The sequence below is a fragment of the Pseudophryne corroboree genome, chromosome 7, assembly GCF_028390025.1.
Source record: "Pseudophryne corroboree isolate aPseCor3 chromosome 7, aPseCor3.hap2, whole genome shotgun sequence".
In the NCBI taxonomy this organism is placed as follows: Eukaryota; Metazoa; Chordata; class Amphibia; order Anura; family Myobatrachidae; genus Pseudophryne; species Pseudophryne corroboree.
Window position 1 is genome coordinate 39,251,904 of NC_086450.1, and position 20,069 is coordinate 39,271,972.

General features: G+C 48.4%; 2 protein-coding genes across 5 annotated transcripts in view; one reads left to right on the top strand and one right to left on the bottom strand.

The window, feature by feature from the left end:
• Window positions 1-258, bottom strand: part of FTCDNL1 (formiminotransferase cyclodeaminase N-terminal like) — a 91,126-nt gene extending 90,868 nt beyond the window's left edge. The window contains exon 1 of one of the 2 annotated variants that reach the window (XM_063932239.1): window positions 238-258. The gene's annotated coding sequence lies outside the window, so the exon portion shown is untranslated. The remainder of the gene's footprint in view (window positions 1-237) is intronic. The other variant, XM_063932237.1, reaches the window with a different exon arrangement.
• Window positions 259-1,879: 1,621 nt separating this feature from the next.
• LOC134944470 (ras-related protein Rab-5B-like) overlaps window positions 1,880-20,069 on the top strand; it is a 32,440-nt gene continuing 14,250 nt past the window's right edge. The window contains exons 1-2 of one of the 3 annotated variants that reach the window (XM_063933046.1): window positions 1,880-1,988; window positions 19,636-19,882. In XM_063933046.1, the coding sequence (XP_063789116.1) occupies window positions 19,723-19,882 (160 nt within the window). In that variant the 5' untranslated portion in view covers window positions 1,880-1,988; window positions 19,636-19,722. Of the gene's footprint in view, window positions 2,075-13,247; window positions 13,335-19,635; window positions 19,883-20,069 lie in introns of those variants that run through there. The other 2 variants (XM_063933047.1, XM_063933048.1) reach the window with 2 other exon arrangements.

The following is a 20,069-nucleotide window of genomic DNA, read 5'->3' on the forward strand; positions in this document are numbered from 1 at the left end:
ACAATGAAAACATCTGGGTAACTGAGCGACACCAAGTATACAGAAAGTAAGGCCTTGTACATGAGAGTCTCTTGTGCTAATTAACTGTAAAATCCCAGCATGTAGAGTATGTGCTGGACCGTCCCGGTCGCCTATATTAATGACTAGCATAGCATCAGTGGCACAGCTACCAGAGACAGTGGAGGCAGTAAGAATCTGCCATCCTATCTGATGATTGGTAATTGCATACACACTTACCAGTCGTCAGCCCGATGTGTTGTGAGGTCATTACATCAGACCCTCCAACATGACCCGCCCCACTAGGTACAAAATGCTCTGTTCCTGGACTTCCCTCTTAATTTATGATTTCCATCACCTGTGTTGAACTAGTTAAATGATAAGAAAGCTGTTTCTTCACAGGTGATGGCAATAATAAATTAAGAGGGAAGTCCAGAAACAGAGCATTTTGTACCTAGTGGGGCGGGTCATGTTGGAGGGTATGTTACATGTGCCCGCCCACTTGTGATGCCAGTCTCGGGCGGTCTCTGCAACAAGTGTATTGGTGGTTGGCTGACTGTCCGTACACACAGCGTGACGTGCTGATACATCTACAGCAGAGCCGACGCAATATGTGAATGATGTAATTGGAAATTAAGTATATTATTCTAAGGGGGAGATGAATTATATCTTGTGGAGAGTTTGCCCATAGCCATTAATGACTAGGCTGACCATATTATCCCTTTAACCTGGGACACTCATGAATTACACAGGCTTTGTGGCTGACTGACTACAAGCCTACATTTCACCTGGTTTTAAGCAGCCACAGAACCTGTGTAATTAATGATTGTCCCAGGTTAAAGGGATAATATGGCCAGCCTAAATTAGCTGTTACCGATCGAAAAGGGTGTGTGGCCTCATAGAAAGGAGACATGTCTTAATGAGAATGCTGCGATTCCAAGCCACGCCTCCCGATTACTTCACTGAGGGGGCATGCCCAGTGCTCTGTGGGCTGCTGGCATGCCCCCTGTCCCTCCAACTCCCATGAATAGATGCTGTGCGCAGCGACTGATAGGAGCCTCACAAATGCTCCACCCCACCGCGGGACACTGCAGCCCGCGGGTGGGACAGCGGGACAGTCCCCCAAAAATGGGACTGTCCCGTGAAAATCGGGACAGTTGGGAGGTATGTACTGGATAAATTATAGCTAGGATCTGATTGGTTGCTATGGGCAACAACCTCCACTTGTCCTTTTCAGTAGGGTTGGTAAATCTCCCCCATACGTGTAGGCTAGTGTTAATTACCAGATCTGGCCACACATACTTAGTAATTACATTGGAGATGTATTAAGCCTGGAGAAAGGATAACGTAGCAGCCAATCAGCTCCTGACTTTTTTAAACCATAACGATTGGCTGGTGCATTATCACCTTCCATTTATCACTGCTTTATCCCTTCTCCAGGCTTAATACATTTGCCCCATTGAGTGCAGTAGACAGCTAACAGGTTATTTATAGTGAGTATTATACATCTCAGCAGGGAACGTGTGATATATGACCTACAGCAGGCTGACCATAATATTCCTTTAAACTGGGACACTCATAAATTACACAGGTTCTGGGGCATCTACCTTAAAACCAGGGGTGACATAACATACAGACATGAAGTCAGCCAGTCACAGAACCTGTGTAATTCATTGGTGTCCCAGTTTAAAGGGACACTATGGTCAGCCTACTTACAGTATGCTCCTGTGGTGACAGTAACAGTGTTCCTCACAGGAAATATAACCTTATAATAGAGAGAGTGGCAATAAAGGATGTATGGGCAACTTCGCCCTTTTCAGCAATGGCCGCCCGAGTGTTTCCGGTTTACCATAGAGTTTCCAGCTAGAGGGGGTTACCAAGCGGCGGAAGCGGGGATGGCCGATTGGTTTCCGGTGTGCGGAGGATGCTCGCCCCCCTCAGGAGAAGGGAGCCGGACTGAAAGGGTGGAGGAGACCGACGTCCGCTGCGAGGTGAGGGAGGGAGTGGGCCCGGCTGGGGGAGGAGCTGTCAATGATGTCTGTCACCCATACAGGCGTATGATGCCAGGTAGAGTTCGGTAAGCATTGCTAGTGGTGACATGCAGGGCAGGGGGTGAGTGTGCTCAGCCTCTGCTCCATCACTCAGGCCACCCATGTCCAGGAGATGCTCAATTATCATATAAGGGTCTGTGAGGCACATGTACGTTCTGAGACTGATTCAGAGCCGCACGCAAGTCTGCACGCCAGTTGTGACCGTAAGTCATGTGTCATTATCCGCACGTATTCTGAGTTGCACGCAACTCCGTAAGCTGGTCGTGACCGTAAGTCATGTGTCATCCGCATGTATTCTGAGTCGCATGCAATTCTATACACTGGTCTTGACCGTAAGTCATGTGTCAGTATCTGCACGTATTCTGAGTCATACACAATTCCATACACTGGTCGTGACCGTAAGTCATGTGTCAGTATCTGCACGTATTCTGAGTCGCACGCAATTCCATACACTGGTCGTGACCGTAAGTCATGTGTCATTATCCGCACGTATTCCGAGTCGCACACAATTCCATACACTGGTCGTGACCGCAAATCATGTGTCAGTATCTGCACGTATTCTGAGTCGCACGCAATTCCATACACTGGTCATGACCGTAAGTCATGTGTCAGTATCTGCACGTATTCTGAGTCGCACACAATTCCATACACTGGTCGTGACCGTAACTCATGTGTCATCCACACTTATTCTGACTCTCACACAATTCTGTATGCTGGTTGTGACAGTAAGTCATGTGTCATTATCCGCACATATTCTGAGTTGTACGCAACTCCGTACGCCGGTTGTGACCGTAAGGCATGTGTTATTATCCGCGCGTATTCTGAGTTGCACGCAATTCCATACGCCGGCTTTAACCGTAAGTCTTGTGTCATTATCAGCACATATTCTGAGTCACACGCAATTCCGTACGCTGGCCTTGACCCCAAGTCTCGTGTGATTATACGCACACATTCTGAGTCGCACACAATTCCATACACTGGCCATAACCATAAGTCTTGTGCCATGATCCGCACATATTCTGATTCACACACAATACCATCTGTGACAGTACGTTTCATGTAATTATCCGCACATATTTTGAGTTGCATGTAACTGTGTTGCAATTACGTATATTTCTGGCAGCAACCGGCAGTCTAATGCGGGTGTCGTCCGTTCTTCTGAGTTGCATGGATCTCTGAGACTGCAACGCCCAAAGCTCTCCGTCTGTTAGAGCAGCCGCCTATGGCTACACGCCCAGGAGACTGTTCTCTTTCCTGCGTACTCTCGGTTGCTACATAGTGAAGCCCATTTCATGGACACAGAGAAGTGGCCAAGATGGGTCAGATTCAGAATAGCCCCAAGATGCACGAAGATGTGTTTGCCTGCACAGTGTGCAATCAAATAGATTCCGCAGCATTTGGTCTTGCGTTTGACTCTCAATCAGGCCGTCTCCAGTCATCACAATACTAGTTATTAGTTAACGATGGGTGCCACTGCTCAGTTTGGCATTACTCTACCGCTGCGCAGCCTGGCGTTATTATACCACTGCTCTGCCAGACAGTGAGCCCCATCTGTACATGGGGCCTAATTCAGATCTAATCGCTGGGCTGCGTTTTTTGCAGTCCTGCGATCAGATAGTCGCCGCCTACAGGGGGAGTGTATTTTTGCTGTGCAAGTGTGCGATCCCATGTGTAGCAGAGCTGCTCAAAATCAGTGTGTGCAGTTTCTGCGTAGCCCCGGACTTACTCCTCCAGTGCAGTTGAATCCTGTTGATTGGGGCCGGAGCTGACGTCACACACCCTCCATGGAAACGCTCGAGCCCGCCTGCGTTTTTCCGGACACTCCATGAAAACGGTCAGTTGCCGCCCACAAACGGACTCTTACTGTCAATCACCTTGCGAAGGCCCTTCGCACCATCCCGTCGCTGACCGGCAATTTCCGTTGTTGTTGTCCGACGCGCCTGCGCATTGCGACTCAGGTGCAAGCACAGTTCGGATCTGATCGCCCGCTGTTCGAAAACGCACAGCAGCGATCAGATCTGAATGACCCCCATAGTGAGATAATGATCTTATTTACTCGCCCCCAGGAGGGGTCAGGGGCAGATTACGGTCCATGACAAGTATTCTATTGTAGGGACACTCAGTGTTAGTGAATCTGACTTCTGAGGAAAGAGTCATGTGCCAGAATGTTTCCTAGAAGTCTCCAGGACCCAGGGTTACAGTCAGATTATAAATGCTGCCTCTGTACAGACTTGATTGGGTTACAGAGACGTTCTGGTGCCTCTAACATTCCCCTGCATTAATGTGCGCTCAGTAGTGCTCTATTGCCTACAACGTGTTATTGCTGCACACATAACCTGTGCCTTTGCAAGGTCCTAAACAGACTTAAGTTGTACAGTAACTTCATGTGAAGTAGTATACCGTCAGTGACTGATGTGTTGCTGGCTCGGGGCGCAATGTGTGCAAACAATAGGTGCCTTGTTTTTATATCGCCTGCATGTCCTTGGAAGATTGTAAATATTGAGAATCAATGTCATGTGCTAAACACCATTATACTATGTGGTGCTTTCTAGGTTTGTCGCTATTCTTTTTTTTTTTTTTTTTTTTATGGTATATAAGAAATTCAAGTCCCATTGTACTGTAAGAACTTTGTTAAGTAACAGTAACAGGTCCTAGATATTCCATTGTAGTGTGTGTCATTATACTGTGTACTTCTAAGTGCTAAATAGACTAATGTGTTATCTGCGTAGCGCTCTCCGACCTCTTGTAGCCACTTCACAGACTGATAAAATGCAGAGTGTTATTTCACCACATCCGTGTGTTAGAATGAAGCCGCCCCTCTGCGGGTCACACCAGGGAGCCGAGACTTTTATTATTCCCTGTGCTGCTGACAGATGTATTTGTAATCTTATTTGTCTTACTCCTAGAGGATGCTGGGGACTCCGTAAGGACCATGGGGTATAGACGGGCTCCACAGGAGATAGGGCACCTAAAAAGAACTTTGACTATGGGTGTGCACTGGCTCCTCCCTCTATGCCCCTCCTCCAGACCTCAGTTAGATCTTGTGCCCAGAGGAGAATGGGTGCACTGCAGAGAGCTCTCCAGAGTTTTCTGTGGAAAAAGAATTTTGTTAGGTTTTTTTATTTTCAGGGAGTCCTGTTGGCAACAGGCTCCCTGCATCGTGGGACTGAGGAGAGAGAAGCAGAGCTGGCTTGTCAAGTTGGGCACTGCTTCTAAGGCTACTGGACACCATTAGCTCCAGAGGGAGTCGGAACACAGGTCTCACCTGGGGTTCGTCCCGGAGCCGCGCCGCCGTCCTCCTCACAGATGCCGAAGATAGAAGCCGGGTGAGTATGAGAAGGCAAAGAAGACATCAGGCGGCAGAAGACATCAGATCTTCATGAGGTAAGCCTGCGCGCCATTGCTCCCAGTCACACACACACAAGCAGGCACTGAAGGGGGCGGGGGGGCCCTGGGCAGCAATATTCCTCATATTTGGCATTGATGAGCATGGATTAGGCTGTGGCACAGTAAATCCGGTAACCCCCGCCATTTTTCTATAGAAAGTTGATGGGACCGAAGCCCGCCGTCGGGTGGGCGGGGCTTGATCCTCAGCACTAACCAGCGCCATTTTCTCCACATAGACTGCACGAGGAAACGCTGGCTCCCTGTTCTCTCCCCTGCTGAGCTTCACAGGCTGGAAAAAGGAGGAGGGGGGCACTTTGGCGACGCAGTGAGTGGAGATTACAATTATATACATATAACAGCGCTATCTGGTCATATATTCCAGTGTTATTAAGCGCTGGTGTGTGCTGGCATACTCTATCTCTCTGTCTCTCCTAAGGGCCTTGTTGGGGTTTTGTCCCCTTATAGGTAACTCCCTGTGTGTGTGGGGTGTCGGTACGTGTGTGTTGACATGTCTGAGGCGGAAGGTTTCTCCAAGGAGGAGGTGGAGCAAATGAGTGGTGTGTCCCCGTCGGTTGTGCCGACTCCAGATTGGATGGACATGTGGCATACGTTGCATGCAAGTGTGGCATCTTTACATAAAAGGCTTGATAAGGCTGGTTTAGGGGGGACATCAGGCGGTCAATCCTCAGATTGGACCGACTCACAGGCCCCGTCGGGGTCTCAAAAGCGTCCCTTAACACAAGACACTACTACCGACACGGATTCTGATTCCAGTGTCGACTATGACGAAGTAAAATTGCACCCTAGGGTGACTAAAACCATCCAGTGTATGATTGTGGCAATAAGGGATGTGTTGCATATTGTGGATGAACCCTCGGTCCCCGACACGAGGGTACACATGTTTAAGGAAAAGAAACAGATTATTAATTTTCCCACATCGCATGAATTAAATGAGTTCTTTGGAAAAGCTTGGGAGACTCCGGATAAGAGACCGCAGATCCCCAAAAGAATTTTTATGGCATACCCTTTCCCTAAGCAGGACAGGGAGATTTGGGACTCACCCCCCACTGTGGACAAGGCCCTGACGCGCTTGTCCAAGAAAGTGGCGCTACCGTCTCCTGACACAGCGGCCCTTAAGGACCCTGCAGATCGCAGGCAAGAAACTACCTTAAAGGGTATTTATTCTCATGCGGGTGCAGTGTTAAGACCGACGATTGCGACGGCATGGGTGTGTAGCGCAATTGCAGCTTGGACAGATGAGCTGACAGATCAATTTGATACTATGGATAAGGATACTATATTCCTAACTCTAGCCCATATAAAAGACGCAGTCTTATTTATGAGGGATGCTCAAAGGGACATTGGATTGCTAGCTTCTAGGGCCAATGCCATGTCTGTCTCAGTGAGAAGATCCTTATGGACTCGCCAATGGACGGGTGATGCGGATTCCAAGAAACATATGGAAGTACTACCCTATAAGGGTGATGTATTGTTTGGGGATGGGCTGACGGACCTGGTTTCCACAGCTACAGCAGGTAAATCAAATTTTTTACCATATATTCCCCAGCAGCAAAAGAAAGCAACACCCTATCAGATGCAGTCCTTTCGGTCGCACAAGTCCAAAAGAGGTCGGGGATCCTCTTTCCTCGCCAGAGGTAAGGGCAGAGGCAAAAGAGCACCTGCTTCGGCAGGTGCCCAGGAACAAAAGTCCTCCCCGGCTGCTCCAAAACCCACAGCATGACGCTGGGACTCCCCTGAGGGAGTCCGCACCGGTGGGGGCACGTCTTCGACTTTTCAGTTAGGTCTGGGTCAGTTCGGACCTGAATCCCTGGGTGTTGGAAATAGTTTCCCAGGGTTACAAATTGGAATTCGAGGAAGTGCCCCCGCGCCGATTTTTCAATCGGTCCTACCAGCTTCCACATCGGAAAGGGATGAAGTGTTAGCTGCAATTCAAACGCTGTGTATACAGCAAGTGATAATCAAGGTTCCCCTGCACCAGCAGGGAAGAGGTTACTATTCAACCCTATTTGTGGTCCCGAAACCGGACGGTACGGTCAGACCGATTTTGAATCTAAAATCCCTAAACCTGTACATAAAAAGATTCAAATTCAAAATGGAATCTCTCAGAGCAATAATAGCCAACATGGAGGAGGGGGAGTTTATGGTGTCTCTGGACATAAAGGATGCGTACCTTCATGTCCCCATATATGCCCCCCATCAGGAATACCTGAGATTCGCTGTACAGGATTGTCATTACCAATTTCAGACGTTGCCGTTTGGACTTTCCACGGCCCCGAGGATTTTCACCAAGATAATGGCGGAAATGATGGTGGTCCTGCGCAAGCATGGATTCACAATTATCCCATACTTGGACGATCTCCTGAGAAAAGCGAGATCAAGAGAGAAATTGCTGAGCAGTGTGGCGCTCTCTCTGAGAGTGCTCCAGCAACACGGTTGGATTCTAAATCTACCGAAGTCAGTTGATTCCGACAACTCGACTACCGTTCCTAGGTATGATACTGGATACGGAACAAATGTAGGTCTTCCTTCCAGTAGAGAAAGCCCAAGACATCCAGAACATGGTCAGAGACCTGCTAAAACCGAAAAGGGTGTCAGTTCACCAATGCACTCGAGTTCTGGGGAAAATGGTGGCGGCCTACGAGGCCATTCCCTTCGGAAGGTTCCATGCAAGGACTTTTCAATGGGACCTTCTGGACAAGTGGTCCGGGTCCCATCTGCATTTACATCGGAAAATAACTCTGTCCCCAGGAACCAGAGTGTCCCTCCTGTGGTGGTTGCAAAGTGCTCACCTGCTGGAGGGTCGCCGGTTCGGGATTCAGGACTGGATCCTGGTTACCACGGACGCGAGCCTCCGAGGATGGGGAGCGGTCACACAGGGAAAGACCTTTCAGGGTCTTTGGTCAGACCAGGAGTCCTGTCTACACATCAATGTGTTGGAACTCAGGGCCATTTACAACGGCCTTCGACAAGCGGAGAGTTTTCTTCGAAACCTTCCGGTTCTGATTCAATCAGACAATGTCACAGCAGTGGCTCATGTGAACCGCCAAGGCGGGACAAGAAGCAGAGTCGCGATGGCGGAAGCCACAAGGATCCTTCGCTGGGCGGAAAATCATGTAACCACTCTGTCGGCTGTCTTCATTCTGGGAGTGGACAACTGGGAAGCAGACTTCCTCAGCAGACACGATCTCCATCCAGGAGAGTGGGGACTTCATCAAGAAGTCTTTGCAGACGTAACACGTCTTTGGGGAACTCCTCAAATAGACATGATGGCGTCACGCCTCAACAAAAAACTTCGGAGGTATTGCGCCAGGTCTCGGGACCCTCAGGCAGTAGCAGTAGACGCACTGGTAACACCGTGGGTGTTCGAATCGGTCTACGTGTTCCCTCCTCACGAAAGTGTTGAGGATCAAGGGCTTGGTACTCGGAACTACAAGAGATGCTCACAGGAGACCCCTGGCCTCTTCCTCTGAGGGAAGACCTGTTGCAGCAGGGGCCCTGTGTATTTCAAGACTTACCGCGGTTACGTTTGACGGCATGGCGGTTGAACGCTGAATCCTAGCAAAAAAGGGGATTCCGGAAGAGGTCATCCCTACTTTAATAAAGGCTAGGAAGGAGGTGACGATAAAACATTATCACCGTATCTGGCGAAAGTATGTGTCTTGGTGTGAGACCAAGAATGCACCTACGGAAGATTTTCATTTGGGTCGTCTTCTCCACTTCCTACAGACAGGAGTGGATATGGGCCTGAAATTGGGCTCGGTTAAGGTACAGATTTCGGCCCTCTCGATTTTCTTTCAGAAGGAATTGGCTTCTCTTCCAGAAGTCCAGACGTTTGTAAAGGGAGTGCTGCACATCCAGCCCCCTTTTGTGCCTCCAGTGGCACCATGGGACCTGAACGTGGTGTTGCAGTTCCTAAAATCACACTGGTTTGAACCGCTCAACAAGGTTGAGTTGAAATTTCTTACCTGGAAGGTGGTAATGTGGTTGGCATTAGCATCAGCAAGGCGAGTGTCAGAATTGGCGGCTCTATCACACAAGAGCCCCTACTTGATTTTTCATGTGGATCGAGCTGAATTGAGGACACGTCCGCAATTTTTGCCTAAAGTGGTTTCGTCGTTCCATATGAATCAACCTATAGTGGTGCCTGTGGCTACCGGTGACCTGGAGGATTCCAGATCCCTGGACGTAGTCAGAGCCTTAATTTATGTAGCCAGGACGGCTAGAATTAGGAAAACAGAGGCTCTGTTTGTCCTGTATGGGGCCAATAAGATTGGCGCTCCTGCTTCAAAGCAGACTATTGCTCGCTGAATCTGTAATCCGATTCAGCAGGCTAACTCTACGGCTGGATTGCAGGTACCAAATTCGGTTAAGGCCCATTCCACTAGGAAGGTGGGCTCTTCTTGGGCGGCTGCCCGAGGCGTCTCGGCTTTACAACTTTGCCGAGCGGCGACGTGGTCGGGGGTCAAACACTTTTGCTAAATTCTACAAGTTTGATACCCTGGCTGATGAGGACCTAGCGTTTGCTCAGTCGGTGCTGCAGAGTCGTCCGCACTCTCCCGCCCGATTGGATGCTTTGGTATAAACCCCATGGTCCTTACGGAGTCCCCAGCATCCTCTAGGACGTAAGAGAAAATAAGATTTTAAACCTACCGGTAAATCTATTTCTCCTAGTCCGTAGAGGATGCTGGGCGCCCGTCCCAGTGCGGAAACTCTGCAAGACTTATATATAGTTGTTGCTTACATAAGGGTTATGTTACAGTTGACATCGGTCTTGGACCGTTACTGTTTTTTTTGTTCATACTGGTAACTGGTTATGTATGTTCCAGGTTACATGGTATGATTGGTGTGGGCTGGTATGAATCTTGCCCTTGGATTGCTAAATCCTGCCTTGTATTGTCCATCTCCTCTGGGCACAGTTCTCTAACTGAGGTCTGGAGGAGGGGCATAGAGGGAGGAGCCAGTGCACACCCATAGTCTAAGTTCTTTTTAGGTGCCCTATCTCCTGCGGAGCCCGTCTATACCCCATGGTCCTTACGGAGTCCCCAGCATACTCTACGGACTAGGAGAAATAGATTTACCGGTAGGTTTAAAATCTTATTTTTTAGAGCGATATTAATAGCCTTACCCTTAGTAACGAGTGTGGTATGGAGGGTCGACAGTAACTAGGTTGACAATGTCTAGGTCGACCACTATTGGTTGACAGAGTCTCTAGGTCAACATGGTCTAGGTCGACAGGTCAAAAGTTCGACATGAGTTTTTTTATTTATTTTTTGGTGTCGTTTTCTCCGTACAGTGACCGGGAACCCCAATTAGTGCACCGTGTCCCCTCACTTTGCTCGTCATGCTTCGAGCAAGGTACATCGCTCTGCTACCGCTGTGCTCAGCACAGGTTACTATTCCCAATCGTAGTCCGCGTGGATCGTTAAGTATGAAAAAGTTCAAAAAAAGAAAAAAAAATGTGGAAAAACTCATGTCGACCTTTTGACCTGTCGACCTAGTTACTGTTGACCAATAGTGGTCGACCTAGTTACTGTCGACCTAGAGACCAGATACGCTTAGTAACATATCTATTATAATGACTTATTAATGTCATTCGTTTTATCCTGTCTGATGACGCGTAATGACCTGCTTATTACTGTTTGCTAAACATTTTCCTTTGATATATGCAACGTGCCTATAGAGAATAACAAGCAGGCCACCTGCTGTATATATATCCTATGCCCCTGTATATATTTCTCTTCCTCATCATTTCCTATGTCCCCAGTATGTGTTCTGCATTCCAGATACAGGATGTGTGTCCACGGTTATTTTGTTTTTTTTTCCCTTACTTAAGGGCCGATGCGGAGTCACCCCACAAATCGGTCGTAAAAGTTCTGCAGTTGCGTGCACCGGAAAAAACCTGTACTTGTTTTAGCTGGATAGATGGTGTGTATTCTGCTTTAGTTGTATGCGACTTTGTGTGCAAGACCGCTCGCAGTGATTGACAAGCTATGGACATTTGGGGTGTGGCGATGCGGTCCGTTTTTCCTAACGTTTTGTAGGCGCGACAAGGCAGGCTTCCCGGCCGCAGCAGAGGAGTTCCGTCACCCAGTGAGCTTACAGATAGAAGAGAGAGCCCTGTTTGCCAGTTTCTTTATTAGCTCTTCTCACGCTTTGTAAAGGCGGATATCTGAGAGATCCCCTGCAGCCCCTCCTTCTTATATCCTTTGGGATGCTTACATTTTGCATCTAGGGATTTCCTGCAATCTCACTTTAGTAAATATTCCCGTTTACATTTATGTCCGCACAGGTTTATTATTGCCAGACATTAGCCATGCTTTTATTCTAGCTCACTTTGGGCATTCCAAATGGTGATACTTATTATGTGCATACTATACTAGCTATATTTTGTCAGCTTATGGAAAAGATCTAGCGACATATCCATATTAATCATGTAAACTATAGAACAGGCTAAAGTGCAGAAGATTGGATAGAAATGTGATTGCAATTAAGACAGGGACAATTGCGCAGTCGGTGACACCGCTGCCCTACTGTAAATAAATGACTTTGGTGAAGCTTGCTGCTGCTGTAACAGGTTATTCCCTGCTTTTAATGGCTTGTTCTTGTCACTACCCTTAATTGGCGCTCCACTGTAACTACACATTCATGCTTCCACCTGTGCAGGCTATGGGGGGGGGGGGGGGCTGTAGGTGGCGTGTGTCAAACACCCCCCTACTTTTGTAAATGGCGTCATCCTCTGATCCTCAGAGTGAGAGGCTGGCGATTGGCTGTGATCACAGCCAAGCGCCTAGCTCCTGCCTATTACAGCAAAGAAGCTCCGGGGTACTTCTTCTCTGTGACTTTGGCCCACCTACCACCTGGAACTTCCTCACGGGTATTAAATGAGTGCTATTATTTGGTGGATTCAATTAAGGGCCAGTCAGTTTGTCTGGCAGGATCGGGGCGACAATAGCCATGTACGGCAGCCCGATCTTGCACATAAGTGTTTGTTGCCCCATAGTGTACAGAGCACTTTTGTGCCAATCTGTCTTTTAGCCGGCCGGGTGAAGGGGGTGAGACAGGGTGCTGTTCCCATTGTTTAAACGCAGTGGCAAGTTGCACCCTTCACCGGCAATTGAATTCCCCCCTATGTCTCACTTCCCACTGTATGCACCCCATAACCATTGATGCCCTATACAACTGCCTAGGCTCGCCTAACGGTATTGCTGCCCTAATGGTAGTGGTACTTTATGCTTGTATTTTTTTCTCCCAGTATTTAGATGGTTACTCTACTGTTCAGCAGCTCCTGTCATACTGGCTATGAAAGGAAACGCTCAGTGGTTACATTTGTGTGTATGACATCATTACAGCTGATGGGAAGCAGAAGACATTCACTAATAGTTACAGCTTCTTTCTGGCCACACATGCATCACAGCTATGCCAGAGCTACCACAATTTTTGTTTTAATCATTTCTGTTAAGCCCTAGGGAGCAGTATATCTGCAGGAAACAAACCCACCTGCTGGACTGCACACTCCGTCACCCGCAGCGGTAGGCGCAAGATGGGTTACCGTTGCTGGCGTTTAAATTACACTGTAACGGCAATTCGCACCCTTCATCCGGAATTGAATTCTCCCCTCTGTGTCTAATCACCGTTTAGATTTAGAACCTGCAGCTGACACTGGCCAAATCTGGGCCTGGATTTTTCCATGCTGTCAGGCTGTTTCTCCTTTCCTGTTGCAAAAGCCACATGAAGTGTAACCTTGCACAATAAAGTTGGTTTAAAAAAAAAAAATCTAAAGCTCTGCAAAAACAAGACTGTAATCCCAGAGTTCCACCCCGTGTTATCTGCTGAATAGTTATGGAAACTTCCATACTATAATATATATATATTATTGAGGTGAGTGTATAATTATTTTTAGCATATGTTGTTCCATTTTTACAGTGACCTCAGTCAGCACGCTAATCTCGTACTTGCAAAGCCACAGTAAGTATCTCCGCAGCCGAAGCTCTTCCGCTGGCTGTTACGCTGGCTGCTACCTGACCAGATTATAAATGGGAAGAGATTAGGCTATATATAGGCAGAGGTTTGTCTGAGTGTGAAGATCTCTTGGTGACTGCTGTCATACATTGTGCCATTTAAAGGAAACGGATGAATCGGGGGAAGTGTAACGTTGTAATCTATAAGACATCCTCGTATCATCTTTATTTTATTTCTAGGGCCAGCTAACCGGCTGAGATTTACGAAACCCGTACCCTCTGTATGTGTGATGTTGCTGCACAAGTCTCCTCTAAGTAATATAGACGTGAGCAGCCAAGAAATGTTCTTTGTTTCTTAATGTTAAGAGATGTAAATTACAGTAAGGGGGGTTGTAGTTCGTCGACCACTATTGGTCGACAGTGACTAAGTCGACACCCAAAATAGGTCGACTTAAGCATTAGGTCGACATGAGGTTTTTCAATAAAAATAATTTGTGTCGTTTTCTTCATAGAGTGACCGGGCACCCCAATTAGTGCACCGTGTCCCCTTGCCTGGCTCGCTTCGCTCCCCAAGCTTCGGGCAAGGTTCCTCGCTCTGCCACCGCGGCGCACGGCACAGGTTACCGTTCTCAGTCGTAGTCCACGTGGATCGTAAAGTACGAAATAGTTGCAAAATGAAAAAAAATTGTGAAAAACTCAGGTCGACCTAGAAACCCTGTCGACCAAATGCATGTCGACCTACGTGTAGTCGATCTAGAGACCGGATACCCAGTAAGGGTCCTTTATGGAAATTCCTGTGCGTGTGCACAGTAATGGTCGTTTTGTGCAAATGAGCCTAGTTGTACTCATTGGGCACATGATTTACATATGCAAATAATGCCTGCGGAGATGCAAGGTCGTCATTCCAGTTTAGATATAAAGCGCCGCAGATGTCACACTGCACACATGGGAGAAGTACACAGCAGTGAAGAGACAACAGTTCAAGAGGGCCCTGCCTGTGAGAACGTACAGCCTAGAGGGGAGACATCGGTTACCAGTGATGGGAGTGGAATAGGCTATGGGGAAGAGGTGGGTATTAGGAGGGGTGGACTGGCAGAGGTTGGGGGCAAGCCAATAGTGCAAACACTCATCACCAGCTTAGCGCTCATCATTTCCTATATCTCTAGTGCAGAGATTTTAAACCTTTTACAACTCGCGGCAAGATTTAAATATTGCCAAGGCACACTGAAATATAATGGTGATGCATGGTGCAGTTGCGTGTCCTAGGATGTCATGTCGTAGCTCCTCCATAGGTAACGCCTGAGCCACATCTGAGAAAGCCAGAAGAGCCCAACACTGCCCGGGTCCAAAATAAGAACTGTCTCTGCAACCACTAAACCCACCAGTATTGATCGTTCCAGGGCCTCAGTAGCGGCAAAACACTGACTGGCCTGGCTGTGCTTCTATGGCGGCACACCTGGAGACTGCTCAGGGCACACTAGTGTGCCACGGCACAGTGGCTGAAAAACACTGGTCTAGTGGGAAGGGTGGAAGTTTGAAAACGCACACTACTTAGCGCATTGCAGAGAGTATTCAGTCATTCACATCAGTCCCTGCCCCAGCGGAGCTTGCAGGCGGGTGTGGTATGTTAGATAGAATAGACTTAGGTCGACAGTGCCTAGGTCGACATGGTTTCTAGGTCGACATGGAAAAAAATTGACATGAGTTTTTCACATATTTTTGTTGTCGTTTTCTTCGTAGAGTGCCTGGGTACCCCAATTAGTGCACCGTGTCCCCTCGCATGGCTCGCTTCGCTCACCATGCTTCAGGCAAGGTTCCATTCCCAATTGTAGTCCACGTGGTTCGGAAAGTATGAGAAAGGTCAAAAAATGAAGAAAAAAAAGTGAAAAACTCATGTCGACCTTTTGTCATGTCGACTTAGAGTCCCTGTCGACCTACATACTGTCGACCAATAGTGGTCAACCTAGACACTGTCGACCTAGAGACCGGATCCCCTTGCAGTCTGTATTCCCTATCTCATGGACACACCCACACTCTTGGGTTAATTGAGGTCAGAAGCCAATTAACCTACCAGTATGTGGGAGGGAACTTGCACGGACACAGAGGGGGGGATATTCAATTGTTTGAAAAGTCAGTTGGGTTTCTTTTTTTCCCTATCTAACAGACAGGGAAAAACAGACACTCAACCGGCTTTTCAAACATTTGAATTCCCCCCCAGAGAGTACATACAAACGCCACACAGATAGAGCCCTGGTTGGAATTGAACCGTGACCTCAGCGACGATGTGAGGCTTGAGCTGACGGCAGTGGTATAGCCGGGAGATCAGGATGTGAGGTAAGCTGTAGGATGGCAGTAAGATGAAGGCAGCATTATTACTGTGAGATAGATAACACGGATGTTCGTGAAGGCAGTTATATATTTGAAAGGATAGTTTTTAAGTAGGTGATGGAGCAGGCAGTATGGTGGCCTGCCGTGTGGAGATGATATGGCCGGCAAGGCACTGGGCAGTGTGCAAGTCCAGTCTCTGTGATTGTGGCAGTAACAAAGCCACACAATGGGCTTTAGACATGGGTTGCAAGACAGGCAGAGGTGACCGCTACAATGAGGAAGCAGAGGTGACCACTAAGGGACTGCACTGAGGGAGAGGTCCTGGCAAAGGCCTCAGACACCCCACAAGACAGGCAGAGGTGACCGCTACAATGAGGAAGCGGAGGTGACCACTAAGGGACTGCACTGAGGGAGAGGTCCTGGCAAAGGCCTCGGACACACTACAAGACAGGCAGAGGTGACCGCTACAATGAGGAAGCAGAGGTGACCACTAAGGGACTGCACTGAGGGAGAGGTCCTGGCAAAGGCCTCAGACACACCACAAGACAGGCAGAGGTGACCGCTACAATGAGGAAGCAGAGGTGAAGTGACCATTAAGGGACTGCACTGAGGGAGAGGTCCTGGCAAAGGCCTCAGACACACCACAAGACAGGCAGAGGTGACCGCTACAATGAGGAAGCAGAGGTGACCACTAAGGGACTGCACTGAGGGAGAGGTCCTGGCAAAGGCCTCAGACACACCACAAGACAGGCAGAGGTGACCGCTACAATGAGGAAGCAGAGGTGAAGTGACCATTAAGGGACTGCACTGAGGGAGAGGTCCTGGCAAAGGCCTCAGACACACCACAAGACAGGCAGAGGTGACCGCTACAATGAGGAAGCAGAGGTGACCACTAAGGGACTGCACTGAGGGAGAGGTCCTGGCAAAGGCCTCAGACACACCACAAGACAGGCAGAGGTGACCGCTACAATGAGGAAGCAGAGGTGAGGTGACCACTAAGGGACTGCGCTGAGGGAGAGGTCCTGGCAAAGGCCTCAGACACACCACAAGACAGGCAGAGGTGACCGCTACAATGAGGAAGCAGAGGTGAGGTGACCACTAAGGGACTGCACTGAGGGAGAGGTCCTGGCAAAGGCCTCAGACACACCACAAGACAGGCAGAGGTGACCGCTACAATGAAGAAGCGGAGGTGAAGTGACCACTAAGGGACTGCGCTGAGGGAGAGGTCCTGGCAAAGGCCTCAGACACACCACAAGACAGGCAGAGGTGACTGCTACAATGAGGAAGCGGAGGTGAGGTGACCACTAAGGGACTGCACTGAGGGAGAGGTCCTGGCAAAGGCCTCAGACACACCACAAGACAGGCAGAGGTGACCGCTACAATGAAGAAGCGGAGGTGAAGTGACCACTAAGGGACTGCGCTGAGGGAGAGGTCCTGGCAAAGGCCTCAGACACACCACAAGACAGGCAGAGGTGACCGCTACAATGAGGAAGCGGAGGTGAGGTGACCACTAAGGGACTGCTCTGAGGGAGAGGTCCTGGCAAAGGCCTCAGACACACCACAAGACAGGCAGAGGTGACTGCTACAATGAAGAAGCGGAGGTGAAGTGACCACTAAGGGACTGCGCTGAGGGAGAGGTCCTGGCAAAGGCCTCAGACACACCACAAGACAGGCAGAGGTGACCGCTACAATGAGGAAGCAGAGGTGAAGTGACCACTAAGGGACTGCACTGAGAGAGAGGTCCTGGCAAAGGCCTCAGACACACCACAAGACAGACAGAGGTGACCGCTACAATGAGGAAGCAGAGGTGAGGTGACCATTAAGGGACTGCACTGAGAGAGAGGTCCTGGCAAAGGCCTCAGACACACCACAAGACAGGCAGAGGTGACCGCTACAATGAGGAAGCAGAGGTGAAGTGACCACTAAGGGACTGCACTGAGAGAGAGGTCCTGGCAAAGGCCTCGGACACACTACAAGACAGGCAGAGGTGACCGCTACAATGAGGAAGCAGAGGTGAAGTGACCACTAAGGGACTGCACTGAGAGAGAGGTCCTGGCAAAGGCCTCAGACACACCACAAGACAGGCAGTGTTTATGGCAGTGGCAGAGTAGATGTCAGTATATATAGATGGGTCTGGGACTCAAGGTCGACACGGACAAAAGGTTGACATGGGAAAAGGCCAACATGTTTTTTTAATGTTTTTTTGGTGTCGTTTTCTTCATAATGTGATCGGGAACCCCAATTAGTGCACCGTGTCCTCTCGCATTGCGAGCAAACTTCGGGCAAGGTGCCTCACTTTGATACCGCTGCGCTTGGCACAGGTTACCGTTCCCAATCGTATTCCACGTGGATCGTAAAGTATGAAAAAGTTCAAAAAATTAATAAAAAAGTGAAAAACTCATGTCAACCTTTTTCCATGTCGACCTTGTTCAGGTTGACCTTTTGTCCGCGTCGACCTATTTCTGGTGTCGACCTGGAGTCCGGATACCATATAGATGGGCCCAGAGGACGCCTGGATCCTGTAGGGGGTGAGCCGTCCGCCTGATGGTAGCCTGGGTTGCGTTGGAGGTGAAGTGTAAGAGAATGCTGCTTTGAGTATTTAATGTTCGGAGCGCCACCATCCCTACCACAGTATTTGACCAGTTGCAGACTAAATATAAGGTGATAATATAATAATGCTGGTAGTTTGCTCAGTCGTACACCAGGTCCGTCTAGCCCATTCCTTGCCCGCGGGCCGCTGTGTCACATACTCTGTGGCCAGCAATGCAGAGTTCACCATCTCTCCTCATCTGCATGTGGCAGAGATGGGGCAGACCATACAGGAATAATATAAAGATAATAAAGGAGATATTAATGTGTGTGTATTCAGATACTGCAACCGTCTCACTTCATTCAGAAATGAAAATTCAATCATATATCATAAATCTAGAGTTTAATCAGATCTTTAGTGTCCTCTAAAGTCATCGTTGAAATGATAAATACCAAAACCTGTTTCATCTATAAAAAGGCAGTATGGAAACCACGCTGGTTTGTCGTACAGTTGTGTCCTTTTACATCCTTGCTGCAGTCACGCTGAACAGCCCTTCACGCCACGACGTAGCAAGAATCTAGCGCCGAGCATCTTTTTTGCTTTTTTTTTTCCAGCAAAAATGCGACGCAATGTAATGCAATACGACGCACAAGCAGCTTCTGCTGATTGAAATGATATGCAGCATGCCTATATTCTGTGTGTAATTGCGTCTGAAACTGCATCCGAAATGCCACGTTACAGTGTTTCCAGGAAAACACTGTTGCATAGCATTTTGTATGCAAATACAGTCGCAGTCACACACAGAATATAGGCATGCTGCATATAAAAAGCTGCTTGTGCGTCCTATTGCGTCTACGACGCACTTTCACTGGAAAAAAAAGCACAAAAAAAAAAAGACGCTCTGCGCTAGCGAGTCACACGACACTCGCTTGTTTTGTGTAACACGACTTACTGTATAGCGCAATGAGCAAAGATGTGAGAAGGTTGCACTGATATAATATGTATTCTGCATGGTTACCATAGGTAACGTTGCGTTTCTAGAGAGGACACCACTTCCCCTTTATAAATTATCCATCAAGATCAGGCGGCAAGTCAGAAGGATACATTTGCTGATTTGAAAGGTTGTAAAACGATCTTTGCCTGTTGGCAGTAATTTGCACTGGGCCTGGTGATCTACATGTATTTGCTTTGGCTGCAGGCCACAGTTACATCAACCAATTTATTCCTCCTTCATATTTCAGTTTGCAAGTGAAAAGGTTAATCAAACATAACTTTCAGTTGAATAGCGCCAGTCGCCTCTCAAGTTGTCTAACGTTCTTTGCAACGTGAGCACGAAAACTAAGGCGGTTTCTCTTTTGTCTAGCGGATTGTCCTTTCAAGGTTAATTTGGATCTCGCCCAACTAAGCGTCAATTCGGAGCCTTCCGCGGAGTGGGGAAACCTACGGCAACATGGCGAGCAGGGGAAGTACAAGAACCAACGGAGTGGGCCAGACGAAAATCTGCCAATTCAAACTGGTGTTGCTGGGGGACATGGCAGTTGGCAAGTCTAGTTTGGTGTTACGCTTCGTCAAGGGTCAGTTTGATGAGTTTCAGGAGACCACCATAGGAGGTAAGAAGATGTTGAGCTGCCAGATGTTGCGTCTCATTCATCAGAGATGTGTGTTTGCTTTATAATAGGAGGTGTCAAGTTTTAAGGTTTTGTGACTGCCATTATATTGATTGTAAAGGCCCCTATTAAGCTACAAACGTTATATAGGCTTTCCTACACACAGTACTGTAGCAAATTTACTCCTGCT